Here is a 15,859-nt window from a genome sequence, read left to right as displayed (position 1 = left end):
TAAGCACTCTGTAATAGGAAAGAACAAACATAACCTTTCGGCTTTAGTCTGCCTTTAACTCACACTCTGTCCACCTTGGCGTGCACATAGCCGATCGGCGGCGTGTAGCTCACTACTACTACGAGTCGTTGTAGAATGAGCCTTGGAGGGGGAGGGGGAGGGGGAGGAGAGGTTTGCTGGTCAACAATGAAAATTCCCTCGTAAACAACAACATATTCCAACTTTCATTCGGTAAACAAATTGTCGTTACCATGCAACAGTGAGAAGAGACGTTTTTATGAACATAAGAAATGGCCTTTTGGAAATCCAAGACACCTAGGTTTCAGGAAAGAATTAGTAAGTATATTAATACATTTGTGTTTATTCCTAATCAAACAACTATTAATGCATTTCAGTCCATTGCTAAATCTGTTTTAATTTCGCTAATATGTCCACGAGGAATAATGCAAGCCCTTTCATATTCTCACGTTTTTTATACATACTTCGTAAAGGTAAATGTAACTGCAATATTCCTTAGATGTGTTTTAAAACAATATTTTATCACGTCTAATTCTTAAATATTAAAGAACAATACATGTATATAACAAAAATGTTGCCAGTTCTTTGTATGAATGTGAAATGTGATATTACTATGAGAGAGGAACATGTATTACAAGATTTTAACTCTAAATGTTCAATATATTTTTTATATTAAACAGACGAAAATAAAATGCTAGGATAGCAATAAGATGGATCTTGAGTTGATTTTTGAGGATGGGAGATTGATACAGATGGCTCAGGATATTTTCCAACGGCGGGCTTTGGTGGTAGTGGTATTCGAACCTTAGGGGTCTGCCCCCAGTATGGTGGCTGTATATTTTGTTGCCTAATTTAAATACATAACCAAGTTTGCCAAACCCACCCAGAAATAATGCAATTCATTTGCTAAATAATATTACGTAGCAGCAGTATGATATTATATCCATTGAACATCCGTTATTATACCAATTACGTACTAAAACGATAAACTCATCACACATAGTCATCAACATGTAGAAGCAGTACATTATTCTCTCACTTCTGTCTGTATCAATACAAACTTTAACTTTATGGATTAATTAAAGTGTACAGTTTAAAACGATAACATATTTAGATATCTTCAAGCCATCAGACCATCGGTATTGTACATAAATGTGAATATTTTACTCCATGTACCAACTAAAGAAATTAATATACAAACATGATTATTAGTCTCGTAATATTGTCTTTCATGTCGAGCCCTTGATTCCTCTGCTGCAGCAATGGTTCTAGGTGATCGGTATTAATCACGATCATCAATATGCTTCTTAGGGTCACAGATTTTCAGACACTCATGAATTGTGTTCCCTCCTCAAAGAGATAATTTATCACATCCACGCCAGAACGTAAAATTCGTTTTAAAGTACACTTTCTGTAAAATAGGAATACAATTTAAAGTTTTAAGTACATTATTATGTGGTACCACTTAGGCTGTGCACCTCCTCCGACAAAGTATGCCCCACACAACAAGAATCAAGTGAAGGGACACGTCCCTTACGACAAACAGAAGACCTCCCGGTTTCTGGACGCAGAGCACGAAAGAAATAGTAAAAGTCGGAGCAACCAAATTCGGGTGAAAAGTAGATCCAAGGTAATTTTTCTAGTAAAATTAACTCCTCCTTGAAAATATGATAGGCTCTAAGCTAATGATGAACCCGAATGTTCATTACCGTGTTCACAAGAGCACGCCAATGGACCTTCACCGTATCCAGATAAGTCGAGTCCACATTCTCATATGCTGTTTCTTTAGGACCCATTTAAATATTATCCTCCCATTTATACCTAGGTCTGCCAAGTGGTCTTTTCCCTGCAGGTTTTCCTTATGCATAATACTATCTTACCTTTCTTGATCCGACCACATTTCTTACATCACTATTATCAGTATTATGCCTTCTTTGCACGAAATGGAAACAGAGGGTTATCGCGTCCGTCTGTTTGTTTTCATATTTCAACTCGAGAAACGCTAGACGGATTGTTATGAAATTTGGAAGTTATATTTTAGTTTTTGATTTATCACCTACCACATTCTATTTAATGAAAGAACATAATCACCCAACCAAACACCATTATAATTTAAATCCAGTGACACAGGCTCAATTTTACTTGTATATAACATAACAAATTCAAATGTTTTATTTTTCCTGTCTAAAGAATTTGCTGGAAGATGAATTAAAGACTGCGAAACAGAATTTGCGCGATATGGAGCAAATGTTTTGTGAAAGTGAAATTACAATTGCTCAGCTCCTGACTGAGAATAAAGAGTTGGAGGAACTACTACAGATGCAAGACGAATTTTATTCCAAGGCAGTGGGATTGCAGATGAACAAGTCTGCAGAGGAAAAAGTGATAAAACTTAGGAAGCAAATGCGAGAACTTGAACTGAGGTTTGTTTCACATTTCCATAAATTTTCTTTTACAGATTTCTCTCCTTCTACATGATATAATCCAACCCTGAAATAATTTTCCTAATTCTAAGACACAAAGTTTTCCTTGGAGTGTTTATACTCATCTGGTCACAGAAATTCACTGTCGTCATTCAACTCAAAATGATCATCACTGTACTTACAAGATTACATAATTTGATTCTATCCTGAAATAATTGATTAAAGTTCACACCATGCTTCTCAAAAAATCTATTTAATATCATCATCCTACTTACACTCACATCTCCGAAGTACCACATTACCACAAGTCACAAAATTACCTGCTGTTAATAACTGTCGCAACAACCAGTGTGTCTGTCAAGTGGTCATTCTGTGCTTTGAAGATGGATTATATTTACCCACACAGAACACAGACTCAAGAGAATCTCACAAAGTTATCATTAATGACACCTGAGAAGAAAATTGTTCAATACTTAGAAAACAGTCTGAACTTCTGAGACTCCATGATAGGTATTTTCACAAAAAAAAAATTGTCACACAGAACTGGTGCAGTGAAGAAAATACACTCAGTAGCCACTAATAATTTTTCTTAGTTTACATTACTTTCGTCTATTATTGCTAACTTTATTCATTCTTAGCTCAAATTTGTATAATTGTCTTGTACAATGTATACACTCAATTTTCAACATTTTCATGACCCCCTTCCCCCTTCATCAGTATTTCGTTAGCACTTCTAAAAGTATTACACTCTGCCAGTAGTTAATTAGAAGCTACTAAGTTTGGTTTAGTTAGTATAATTAAGATACTTATAAATATATATATTAAATAAGGTATGTAATGTCCACAGGAAAAGTGCAGAAACTCAACGTAAGCCTAGAGAAGAGCACATGATGGAGATGAAGGGGAAAAGTATAAAGTTTCACGAAATGGCTGGGGAAACATCAAATACTATTACGGGAGAAGGTAAACTGAATTTAGTATGCTTATGTATAGAATAACAATGATTTAACCACTCACTGTTAATGACATTTATTTTCACCTGTATTTCTTCCAACACCACAACAACTGCAAATACGCTAGTTACATAAGTGAGTGAGTGAGTGGGTCATGTAATTCAGTTCAAATATCCTGTACAGGGAGAGAATTCATCTGTAGCAAAAGAATAAAGAACCAATATGTCTTGTGTGGTCATACTGCATATGATACAGTGTAAGAACAGTAACAATATTTTTTTAGATTTGTCCATTAGAAAGTTAAGAGGGACAGAATTCTTTTAGGGCCTAATGGTTAGCTGGTCATAGTTTTGGTTCTGATGACACTACCAGGCATCTGAACTCCTTAAAATTGTAAGTATTTAAAAACACAGTGTGAAGGAAAATGTTTTAAAGTAAGTGGGAAAGCAAAAACTCTAGGGACATACAGCATTCAAGAAAATACAAAGAAGACTATGTTACAGATGAAGTTCTGTATGTGATACAGTAAAGCTATTTGTAAATGCAGTAATAAATCTTCGGGTTCTGTAACAAAGAGACAATTTCTCTATCAGTTAAATGGTTATAAATTGCTTAAAGAAGATCCTGCACAAAGCAATTAGGTACGTAGTTTTCATGACCCTGGCAATCTGGGCTAAACAAATCCACATATCTTGATGAAGTAGCACAGCGTCCACATCATGTTATGATGTGGGCTGGAGTCACCAGTGAATTGATATTGGACACTTCTTTGATGTGTGTGACTAGTGAAAACTGTCTGGAGCTGTTGTTCCATTGACTAATTCCAGAAAATGATAATGTGGGTGTTCTAAACAGTGTAACTTTGCAACAAGATAGGGTATCAACCCATTATTCTGCTAAAACCTCTGGTTTTCTGAAAAACCAATGTTGATTGCGGACTGAATGACATGATTTTGCTTCTCACAAGTCCCATCCTGATCAACCATGTGTGACAGTTGGTTGTGGTCGTTCGTAAAAGAACAGCCAAGCACAAATCCAATGCACCCTGTTGGTGAGTTAAAAGATAAAAATCACCTTCTTCAACACCATTACACCGGTAATGCTCCAACAGGTCTCCCACCACACTTGGATGTATACAATTGTGTGTTGGTAATGACAGTAACAATACCAAATAGTTAAATGGCAGAGTGCTGCATGGTGAGTGGTGTGACATTGTTAATTCTGTAATATGTACACTGATATCAATGTCATATTCCTTTGTAATTAAAATGTTCCCATACTAAACCCCTACTCTTATATTATGTCTTTTGTACCATTCTGTCATGGATTCAGGCCATTCCTGGACTTACTCTATGTTGTGTTCATGTGCAGAATCAAAATGCAGTAAGCAAGAAGCCGATCTCCGGAATGAACTGCGGGTTACTAAGCTGCAGCTGCAATCAGCTAGGGGGGAGGAAAAAGCAAAATTCAAGGAGACAATCGCCAGAGTAACTGTAAGCAATAAGTGCAATTCCAGATGTAATTTTGTGTTGATCAGAACTTGTTATTCTTGCAGCATTTGTCATTTAAATGTTAATGGTAAATTAGATGTGTGGTCTCTGTGGCTAAGCACCACACCATAAAGACATATAGGGGGAGTGGGAATAAAGCTCCACACATTCTAAAAACTCAGCACTACCTGCAGGTGAACAGTCATTTTCATCCACTGGTAACTTTGTCCCAGGAAAAAAGCACCTGGTACCCACTTGACAAGATGTTGGGTGAGCTATTTAAACAATAGATTTCTGCCCAGAATTTTCTGATCCATCATTCATTATAATTCCTGTAAATATCATAATCAGCTTGATAGTGAACTACTGTTGTCTTGCATTGGTCTTCATATTCAGGAAGTCCTGGGTTCCATTCTTAGACTGGAGGCCAACTACATCTTTTCTCACCCCAATTTATTCTCAGTCTGTCCAGAAAAATAATGGGATACAGCACAAAAGTAACTCATTACTGTTTCTTTCCACATTATTTTAAATTAAAATAATAATTTATAATCTTGGTTCCATTAAACACATTATAACATGTGCAACTGAAAAGCATCATTAAATAAACTAAGAAAGATGAATGAATGCAATCTATTAACAGTAAGTACACAAACTTGTGAGACAGTTGCTCCGTAATGACATGTAAGTACTGGCATTTCAGGAAAAAAACGAAGCCATTTTAAAAGAAATGTGCAAGGACTATAACGCTAAAATGACCAAAAAAGACACGGAGCTGAAGCAACTGCAGAAGGAAGTGAAGAAATTAACATTCCAACTTTCAAGCACGTAAGTTATCTACATGAAAAACACTATTATGTATGGAATATTTTATACTAAGTTTGCCTCCTCCTCCATCACATGTAACATGTCAATAAAAAAACTGTATTTGAAACCACTATATATGCAGTTAATGGACTGACTTCTTGACTTATATGACTAACTGTTTATCTCACTGACTAAATTACTATCTGTGCCATAGCTCAGCCAGTTAGGAACCATTTTCTCACTATGGAGACACAGATCAGTCCCATGGGCAGTATATATGACAGTAGCAACAGGTTATTTCTTAACTAATCTGTTTCTCCCTACCTCTCTCATCAGATTTATTATCCTCCCCTCATATTTGCCTAAGTTTCTAAAGTGGTCTGTTTCACACATAATGTTGATGTTTTTCTTGTTTTCTCTGTGTGTGCAGCCAAGAGCAGAATGATCTCCTTCGTAAATATGTGAAGGAACAGGCACAGCAAATAAACACACAGGTGGACAACAGTAATCTGAATACAGAGATGCAAGGCCAAGTCTCAGAGCTTGAACAACAGGTATGTCACTACAAGTTAATTCCATGTAACGGACTTGTACATATTCTACATTTAAATGTTTGCTGAAAATATATCTACTGCTACTCCTTACTCATCAATAATAAGTATCACCATTATCTTCTTTCTTCACTCTTTCTTTTTTGGCTTCTTCTTACCTTCATCCATTACACACTCTTCTCTAAACGCTCCTTCCTTTATATAACATACATTCTGAAAATATAAGCCCAAAGTCCATCTAGTAGTATGTCAGTTTGTATCAGAAGAATGTGATTTTTCCTGATTTTCTCAACATTATCCATAATTTCACTTAGCATCATAACACTTTTTTCATTCTTAATTTCTTTCTGTATCCCTCAAAGTTACTATTAGCTGCTTTCCCAGATGCTGTTCCACCAATTCTGAGTATGCGTATTTGACGTATTTTTATTTATTTATTCATTCAGCATGCCCCATTACAAGATTGTAATATTACATGCATTAATGTATAACACATTAACAGATTACACAACTGTAATATCGTGATTCATTGCCACCGTTTGTACCTATGTACCTGTGTTATAATCTATGGATTTAATGAATGTATTAAAATGACCTAAATATTTTTGAACAAGTGCTTCATGCAACACTGGCCATGTGCCACCATTCTTGGCTATTGCATCTATTAATTTACGCCTTGGTTGTTGTAGTTTTTCGCAGTCTGTTGTTCATTTATTAATTGGACAAGATTGTTTGTGGCCGCTCGCGGATGTTGCAAGTTAAGTTGTAGGCACCGCAATGATTTTGATTGATTATTATTACTATTTCAGTTGCGTTTTGTATCCATCTTAGTAGTCAGTGTTGAGGATATACCATTAACATTGCCTTATAACAACTACAGTCTTTGTCCAATGTTGAGTGGTTCTCATTTACCGGCTTCTTGTTGTATTTGTTGTGGCCAAGACAGTTGATGCATCTGAACTGTTCTCTTGTTGCTTTGCATTCGCGCATAGAATGTTTTCCCGCGCAAAGTGGGCAAGTCAAGTCCCCCTTTACAATCTTGTGCCCTGTGGTTACATTTATTGCAATTGAAACACCTGTATACCTTTACATAATCCTCAATATTGCACATGTTCCATCCGATTTTAATCCTGAGTATGCATTTTGTGGTCTATCATCACATATACACAAGGAACACACTATAACACACCTCAGTTTGTCTACATTAAAACTGGATAAATCACATAAATCATTATTTCCTTATACCTTGTATTCATCATTTACTTTTTCAATTATCGGTCCAGGTAGTTTACTGTACACTATCTTCCTGGTACTAGGAATACATATACTCACAAAATAAGAGGCCACATTACATAGCTACGGAATATATTATGAAAATCTATTTGTTGAAAGGTTTAGCCACTGCCTAAACAATATGTACTTTATTTTGCATGGTGGGGTCAGGTGTTTGACCAGCAGGTAAAACTAACTAACGTCATTAAGAAACACGAAGAGTTACAGAAAGTCCTAAACAAGAAGGAGATGGACATTAAACAGAAGATGTCTATTATAAATGAACAATACGAGGAGTTGGAAGATCAGGATGACATGATTGCCTCACTAAAGAGTCAATTGCAAGAAAAAGATCATAAAATTGCAACACTGCAAAAACAAATGGATGAACAAAACACGTATGCAAAGAAGGTATTCAAACAAAATTACCCGACATCATTCATTAGGGAGTTCTTTTACATATTCAGACTATTCTCAGATTTGTAAACATTTTTCTGTTGCCATTTAAACTGCAATAATGTTAAATGAGCTGTGAAGATCTTTAGCATCATAACACTTTTTTCATTCTTAATTTCTTTCTGTATCCCTCAAAGTTACTATTAGCTGCTTTCCCAGATGTTGCTCCACCTATACTGAGTGTCCATTTTGTGATCTATCATTATGAATACACGAGAAACACACTATAATCCACCTCAGTTTGCACACACTAAAACTGAATAAAGTACATAAATCATTATTTTTTACGTAAATACGTCTATACGGAAGGGTCTATCTTATATAAGAATTATTACATTACATTACAATACATTACATTTCATTACATTACACAGACGTATTTACGTCAGATTCTCCGGAACCGTGGTTCCACTGTCAACTTTTTAATACCTTGTATTCACCATTTACTTTATCAGTCCAGGTAGTTTACTGTACACTATCTTCCTGACACTTGGAATAAATCATCTACAAAATAAGAGGCCATCTTTAACAGCAACACAAAATAACAAACATTATTAAAATCAGATGTATCTATTTGTTGAAAGGTTTAGCTGCTCTGCCTAAACAATATGTACTTTATTTTGCATGGTGGGGTCAGGTGTTTGACCAGCAGGCAAAACTAACAAACGTCATTAAGAAACACGAAGAGTTACAAAACAAGAAGGAGATGGACATTAAACAGAAGATGTCTATTATAAATGAACAATACGAGGAGTTGGAAGATCAGGATGACATGATTGCCTCACTAAAGAGTCAATTGCAAGAAAAAGATCATAAAATTGCAACACAGCAAAAACAAATGGATGAACAAAACACGTATGCAAAGAAGGTATTCAAACAAAATTACCTGACATCATTCATTAGGGAGTTCTTTTACATATTCAGACTATTCTCAGATTTGTAAACATTTTTCTGTTGCCATTTAAACTGCAATAATGTTAAATGAGCTGTGAAGATCTTTAGCATCATAACACTTTTTTCATTCTTAATTTCTTTCTGTATCCCTCAAAGTTACTATTAGCTGCTTTCCCAGATGTTGCTCCACCTATACTGAGTGTCCATTTTGTGATCTATCATTATGAATACACGAGAAACACACTATAATCCACCTCAGTTCGCACACACTAAAACTGAATAAAGTACATAAATCATTATTTTCTTATACCTCCCTTATCGGTCCAGGTAGTTTACTGTACACTATCTTCCTGACACTTGGAATACATCATCTAGTCAAAAATAAGAGGCCACATTACATAGCCACAGAAAATAACATGCATAATTATCAGCATAGATTATTACAATCAGATGTATTTATTTGTTTAAAGTTTCAGCTACTCTGCTTCAACAGTATGTACTTTATTTTGCATGGGTGGGGGGGCCAGGTGCTTGACCTGCTGGCATCAAGAACAGCAGCTATTAATCAAACTGAACAGTTCCAGAAATACCTATATCAGAAACAGATGGGCAATGAACAGAGGAATTGTCTCATCTCGGACACTTCTTATGAGTTAAATGAATTATTAAAGACACACATGGAAGAGCAAGACACACATGAAAAGAAGGTATTCAAACAAAATTACCTAACATTATGTATAAGAAAGTGTTACTTTTATTTAGACTATTCACAAATTTGTGAAAAATGTTGCCATTTGAACTACAAATGTTAAATGAGATGTGAAGATAGTCATGAATGGTGGGTAGTTAAAACTCTGGAAGAAGGCATCTGGCATATCTCAAGGTACAAACTGGTATTTATATCACCTTTACCTCAAAGTATTAGACCACCTTGAGCTATTCTGAAACTACATAAATTGCTCCTTACATTCTGCACAGACTTCTCATTTTTCTCTTTCCTTTACATACATACGGTCTGAAAATACAGGTACGAAGTTCATTTGGTAGTGTGTCATTTTGCATGTGAAGAATGTGATTTCTTGATATCTGTAATTTTATTATGCTTCCTAACACTTTAATTCTCCACTTTATCCTTCATTGATTTCAGGTACTTTACTAGACACTTCTACTTCTTCTTCTTCTTCTTCTTATTATTATTATTATTCTATGGCTCTCCGGTCCATATTTGGTCCATGGCCTCCTCAATTCTCCTCTTCCATTCGGTCCTATTGTTATTCTCACAAAATAAGAGGACACATAACATAGCCACAGAAAATAACATGCATAATTGTCAGCATACATTATTACAACCATTTGTATATAGTCCGTATTATTCTTCCTGGCTTCTGGCCCGCGTGTTATGGGAATGTAGGGAGAGGTATTGGGGGAACTTTCTCAGAAGCAACGAACATCACTGCAGTATGCTGGTTTACAACTACTAGACAAAGGGAAAACATCTGCCATACGTACCCAACACTCGAGACACGCAGAAAACAACTCAGAATTTTTATAGCACGTGAAGAGCTTCGTGACATACTGAGCTTCTATAGCAGTAACATGATTACATCTTAGTTCCCAGTCGTCTTTAGTGAATGAAGTGAATTTCTCATCTGCGAGTTTGATCATGTCTTCCGTTCTGAACGTCACATTCCTATCAGCAACCCAATTTTTAACAGTTACCAAGATTAATTCGATCGGATTCAATTCTGGGTAACACGGTGGTAGACGCAAGACTGAATGATAATGTTCTGCCAGAATTATATCTGTCTTATACGCGCGATACACGGGCTTGGGTTTTTATTAATTCATACAAATCTGGCTTGTGCATGTCTTCCTTTTTTGAAATTCTTTTTTCATTCAGCCAAAATATCATGGCACTTTTCTTTACATTCGATGTTGGAGGTGAATCGATTTGAATATTGTGGTACAGAGCACAATCTAATACCAAAACGCCGTGTCAGGGTAGATTTGGAATTAGCCTCTGTTAACCACTTCTCAAAATTTTTGTAATTCATGTCGCTGTGATAATCTCCTGTAGTTTGATGGCATTAAAACGGATGTATGAGTTAGGAATAAAACCTTGGTCACTGCCAGCATGTACTATAATCAACCGTTGCCCTTTAGAGACAGAAGCAAGCGGGCCACTGATGGAATCGTTACTCCAACAGAATGGCACTGAGTGAGAGCCAAGGATGTCTCATCCATAAAAACTATGAGTGTACCTTCACGTCTGTACTTCGTTATGCTCCTTAAATATGATGTCCTCAAAGTTCTCATATTATGGCTTTCCATGAGGATTCATCAATTATTCTTTGGTTTAGTCCATCTAAAACCTAACCTCATTAACAATTTTCTTAAAGTTGAAAGGCTCCCTGTAAACCCGACTGACTGGACCAACTTTGCGTGGATTTTCTTCAGCGTCAATCTTTGCTTGCGGTTATATATAAGTCATTAACAGTCCTACAGATAACACATTCATTAAAGTTGTCCAGCGTTGACTTAGGAGATGATACAAGTCTCTCATTATGAGAAGTCGCAAACGAAGTGAATGCACCGGATTGTATGGTTTTCATTTCTTTCACTATTCTTCTGACAGACCTCTCCGATACTCCTATCGCCTCTGCTACTCTTTTCTGGGTCTTCTTAATGTTCATGGGAACTCCTGCATCAGTCTCTTTTTTCATAAATGTATATACAAAACATTGGCTATTAACAACTTTGCCTTGCAATTTACTTTGAATTGGAGGCATCTCAAAAGCGGCCGAATGTTTGTACGTTAGTATCACAACTCGACAGTGTCAGCAATACAACCTCACATGTCCACAACTGCAACACAACTAACCCAAACACCCCCTTTGTGAAGTAATATCGGAATGTGAACTCGCCCAAACCCATAGTGCATCCACAAACGAGGCCAGGAAAAATACAACGGATTATATAATTTGTTCACAGTTTTAACTACTCTGCTTAAACACTACTACTACTACTGCTACTCCATTCACTGTCCGGCTCCTATAAACCTAGCCCCACCCAACCAATTGGCATATTCATCGCCCTGATGACGGAGGCAGTATGACCTCTGAAACGTTGGTAAACATCGACCAGACTACACAGCGCAAAAACAACCCAGAAGACAGAAATCTTCATAGTCACTGCTGTGAAAACCTCAGATCTTACATAATATGTACTTTATTTTGCATGGTGGGGCCAGCTGCTTGACCTGCAGGCATCACTAACAGAAGTCATTAAGAAAAATGAAGAGTTACAGGAAGACGTAAACAAGAAGGAGATGGGCATTAAACAGATGGAACGTGTAATAAATGAGCTGAAGAGTGAATTAGATAATATGAAGGATGTAAATGGCTCACTAAAGTTAGCACTGGGACATAAATACAGTGCATTGCAAAACACGAGCGGGGATACATGCAAAGAAGGTATTCAAATAAAATAACCAGATATTATGCATTTGGGAGTACTTTTAAAAATTAGACTATTCACAGCTTTATAAATTATGTAATGTTGTTATTTAAATTTCAAATACTATGAAATGAGATGTGAAGATGGTCATGACTTGTGGGTAGTTAAAAATCTGGAAGAGGCATCATGGCCTATTTTAATGTCTAACCTCACATTTATCTTTAGAGATTGAGTAAGGCCACAAACAGTTTAGTCAGAGGCCTTTTAAATTAAATTTAGTTCATAACCTTTGATCTTGGCTTATTCTATTAAATGCAGCAACAGTCTTGAATAATCACAGCAGGTGAGTCAGAGTCGCAACCCTTATTCCACATCATTTAAATTTTTTTAGAACTGTATGACATTATGAGACTTGTTAGTCTAAACTCTTTCTATATCCTAAGTTTTATTACATTCACTGCAGCTGGTAACATGTATCAAATGACAACATGCAAACTATTCTAATTATTTACACAATTCCTATTTATTTTCAAGGTGAGAAATAAGAATGCAAACAGAATTAAGCAACTGCAATCAACTGTAGACAGAAATTAGAGGACTCAACAGCAGCAAACAGAGAAGACTGAAAAAAATTAAAAAGAACCAAGATAAATTAGAGGGAGAATGGGCAACTTTGGTGAATTCAGAACTAATCAGATCTGCTGGTCGCTGTAGCAATTTTTACTGAAAGTGGTCCTAAGAAACTCCAGCCATTTTCAGGCAGAACGGCTTCAGTAACGAGCAGATCTGATGGCTGGAAAGAGTTGCTCCAGCCCCAGTAAAGTCTTTCCTGATCACTGTCCTTCAATCACATCACCAGGCCACTATCCGTTCAGGCACAACATGAAGTCTGTGGGCCATCCCATAGGAAGATCCCCAGTTTCCTTCAGCCTGTGGAGGATAACTGAAGATTCAAGACTCTGGGTATGCACAGCATGCCCTGTGAATGTGGTCAGGTTGATACTAAGCTGACTGACCAGTTCCACTGAGATCAGGGAAAGGAACTGGTGTTATGTGGAGTATGGTCCTATGTGATATAGCACTTAACTCAATAAAGAGAAAAGAATAAAGGTCCGGGCCAAGAAGAACTAGCGGCACATTCATCTAGATTCTGAAGCATTCAAATAAATCAGCTGTTGCCAAACACAGCATTAGTCTGGGCCATCATATCAAACTCAAGAACACCATCATCCTCTCCACAACATCCAGATGAGCAAGGAGACTACTGAGGTCAGGTCAAACACGACCCAAACAACATGAACAGAGGTAATGGTACTATGTAAATAGAATGAAATTGTCCATTTCGTCACTTTGACTGCCGACGATTTCAAGATACTTGTCTCTTCTAAGGCATCTCAGTGATTTCTGTACTGTGTATTCTAAACTAGCTTTTGTTTCATCTGGTTTATCTTTAGTATGTGCACATTTTTTTAGCAGGTTTCTTGTCCAGACCCAGTACACCTGGCTTTATTAATAAGTTCATGGATGCCCATTGTCCTGGGAAATTTATGACAAAATTTTCTCCGATACTTTCTAGCAGAACCACATTTCACATACGATTCATACAGGAAAACATGCTGTTCAACAGTAACTGAACCATATCCACCCACACACAACAATAACCAACATTTAACACAATAGTGGACACACCTGCAGGACTGTGTAAATAATTTTAGCAGACACTGCTGTTAGCATTCGACAGTGTGTCATGGATTTCCTGCCGGGAGCCAGGATAAAAGTAACACATGCATAATTTCAGTAGACACAGATAATGCCAACACATCATCCACTCCATCATCACTCCACCATCAGGGCAAATGAGTCATCACCCTGATGAGAGAGGCAGCAAGGACCACTGAAATACTGACAAACATCTACCTGACTACATGGCATTATGACCCAGAAGACAGCCATCTTATTCATCTCCTACATACTGCTTTCTGCTCAGCTCAACCAGCACAATTTAATTTATATATTTTGTGTTCTGTGAGCTCTTGTGAAACAGCTATTCTGAACGTACTCACATAGAGCCAGCTACTTATAGATTTATACTGCATTGTACCTTTCTTAATCAAAGTTTAAGATTAGAATTGTGTTGGAGGTTCTTTACACATGTGGAGAGTGTTCTATCTGTTGGCGACTGGATGTTGGAAAGCAGTGACAACCTTCGGCCTGAGAGACCCCTTAATGTGTAACTGTAGCAATAGATATTATGACTTATGTATGTGTTGGCTTGGGTCAACACTTTGTTTACACAGTTTGGAGGGTACAGGTGCATTTAATTACTGATCTCGTTTCTAAATTCTTTGTCCAAGAATTATGTGCCAGAAACTTTAAAATCACGATTAACTGGACCAAGGTGAAACTCAGCGACTGCTGCATTCCAACATTAACTGAAATAAACTTCATCTAAATATCAAAATATCTGTGTGATTATTTTATTCAAACTGCGAGCCACTAGTCATGTAGCCACGCATATTCCCTGAGAGAGGGACTCATCTCACTGAGTTACCATCAATCAACCCTGAGAACCCTAATTACTACACCTCAGCTGGGCAGTCATAGGTAGGTTCCTAAGCCATTCTCAAAACATTCTCCCCAAGATACAACCAACTCTCTCAAAGTAAAATCCAACATTATCATAGTCAGCCACTTGGCATAATCCTGATCTGGTTTAACCGTTTATTTTCAAAACCAATTTCCGTAAGATCCATTTCCATATTTTAAGTGCCTAACTTCCAAGAGATTCTCCTCCAATATTCCATGTGCATTTCATGTCTCTTCGTCTGAACAACATGTCCGACATCTTGCTTCCACTAACCTAAAAATACTATGTGAACTTTAGAAATTACAAAGTTTCGTGTAATGTAAAATCCTAATTTATCCACTTACAAATTTCTCTTATGTCCTAATACTTCCTTCAGCACTTTATTTTGATATATCTGTAATTTACAAATATTCTTCCCTCATACTTCATAATCATGCCAAAAAAAGAAAAAAATACATATTAAGTATAGTATGGAACAGATTACTTGCTCCCTAGTGCTGTAGATAGTTGCACTCGGCATGACCTGGTCAGTGCACGGAACGGCCGAGTAGAACAGATATAAAAAGCGTGGAGGTTCGCACACAGTGCTTATCACCTTGCTCTTCAAACCCCGTGCCAAGAACTCGCAAGTAATTTGGTCCTTACTATACCATGTTTCATGTGTCTTTCGATCCCCTATCACCACTTTTCCCATCACCATTTACTGTTCATGGGGTGAGGATGAGGGGTTGAGAATACAACCCTGCAAATAGCAATGTCAATGGGAAGTTGCATTCACAGTCTGGTTCACTAGTGGCAATATGACCCAACTTCATGGTTAAGTGAATAATTTAACTAGGACCTTTGAACACAGAGTCCATGGGCCATACACATTTTTAGAACTTCTGTCTTATGACCAGCTACTGTAGACCACAGTACAAAATTTTCAAATCAGACTTGATTTCATCTTGAA

At 36.8% G+C, this 15,859-nt stretch overlaps 2 protein-coding genes across 6 annotated transcripts in view; one reads left to right on the top strand and one right to left on the bottom strand.

Annotated features, from left to right (window-relative positions):
* Nucleotides 1–140, bottom strand: part of LOC110829062 (spondin-1) — a 50,659-nt gene extending 50,519 nt beyond the window's left edge. The window contains exon 1 of one of the 2 annotated variants that reach the window (XM_087350863.1): nucleotides 64–140. The gene's annotated coding sequence lies outside the window, so the exon portion shown is untranslated. Of the gene's footprint in view, nucleotides 1–34 lie in introns of both variants that reach the window. The other variant, XM_022062371.2, reaches the window with a different exon arrangement.
* An 83-nt stretch (nucleotides 141–223) lies between these two features.
* LOC110829055 (uncharacterized) lies at nucleotides 224–14,904 on the top strand. Of its 4 annotated transcripts, none has more exons than XM_087350870.1 (13): nucleotides 224–336; nucleotides 1,488–1,648; nucleotides 2,209–2,441; nucleotides 3,289–3,404; nucleotides 4,766–4,887; nucleotides 5,588–5,712; nucleotides 6,122–6,245; nucleotides 7,686–7,925; nucleotides 8,608–8,838; nucleotides 9,392–9,571; nucleotides 12,115–12,337; nucleotides 12,855–13,625; nucleotides 14,122–14,904. In XM_087350870.1, the coding sequence occupies exons 1-12, from the start codon at nucleotides 291–293 to the stop codon at nucleotides 12,863–12,865; spliced, it is 1,812 nt and encodes a 603-aa protein (XP_087206996.1). In that variant the 5' UTR covers nucleotides 224–290; the 3' UTR covers nucleotides 12,866–13,625; nucleotides 14,122–14,904. The 4 variants fall into 4 exon arrangements, with proteins under 4 accessions (XP_087206996.1, XP_087206997.1, XP_087206995.1 ...); XM_087350871.1 differs by having other exon boundaries at nucleotides 14,119–14,904; XM_087350869.1 differs by having other exon boundaries at nucleotides 13,900–14,904.
* The last annotated feature ends 955 nt before the right edge of the window (nucleotides 14,905–15,859 follow it).

This window comes from Zootermopsis nevadensis, unplaced genomic scaffold (genome assembly GCF_977971745.1).
Source record: "Zootermopsis nevadensis isolate Lab colony 2312 unplaced genomic scaffold, Znev_1.0 Znev_ptg000017l, whole genome shotgun sequence".
In the NCBI taxonomy this organism is placed as follows: Eukaryota; Metazoa; Arthropoda; class Insecta; order Blattodea; family Termopsidae; genus Zootermopsis; species Zootermopsis nevadensis.
This window is presented reverse-complemented; position numbering and strand designations above follow the sequence as displayed.

What these genes read in the sequence shown, in the direction of transcription:
- LOC110829055 (XM_087350870.1), top strand. Translation starts at nt 291, where the DNA reads ATGGCCTTTTGGAAATCCAAGACACCTAGGTTTCAGGAAAGAATTA. An exon ending in ACATTCCAACTTTCAAGCAC is followed by an intron (nt 5,713 to 6,121) that starts GTAAGTTATCTA and finishes CTGTGTGTGCAG; the next exon opens with CCAAGAGCAGAATGATCTCC. An exon ending in AAAACACGTATGCAAAGAAG is followed by an intron (nt 8,839 to 9,391) that starts GTATTCAAACAA and finishes TGGGGGGGCCAG; the next exon opens with GTGCTTGACCTGCTGGCATC.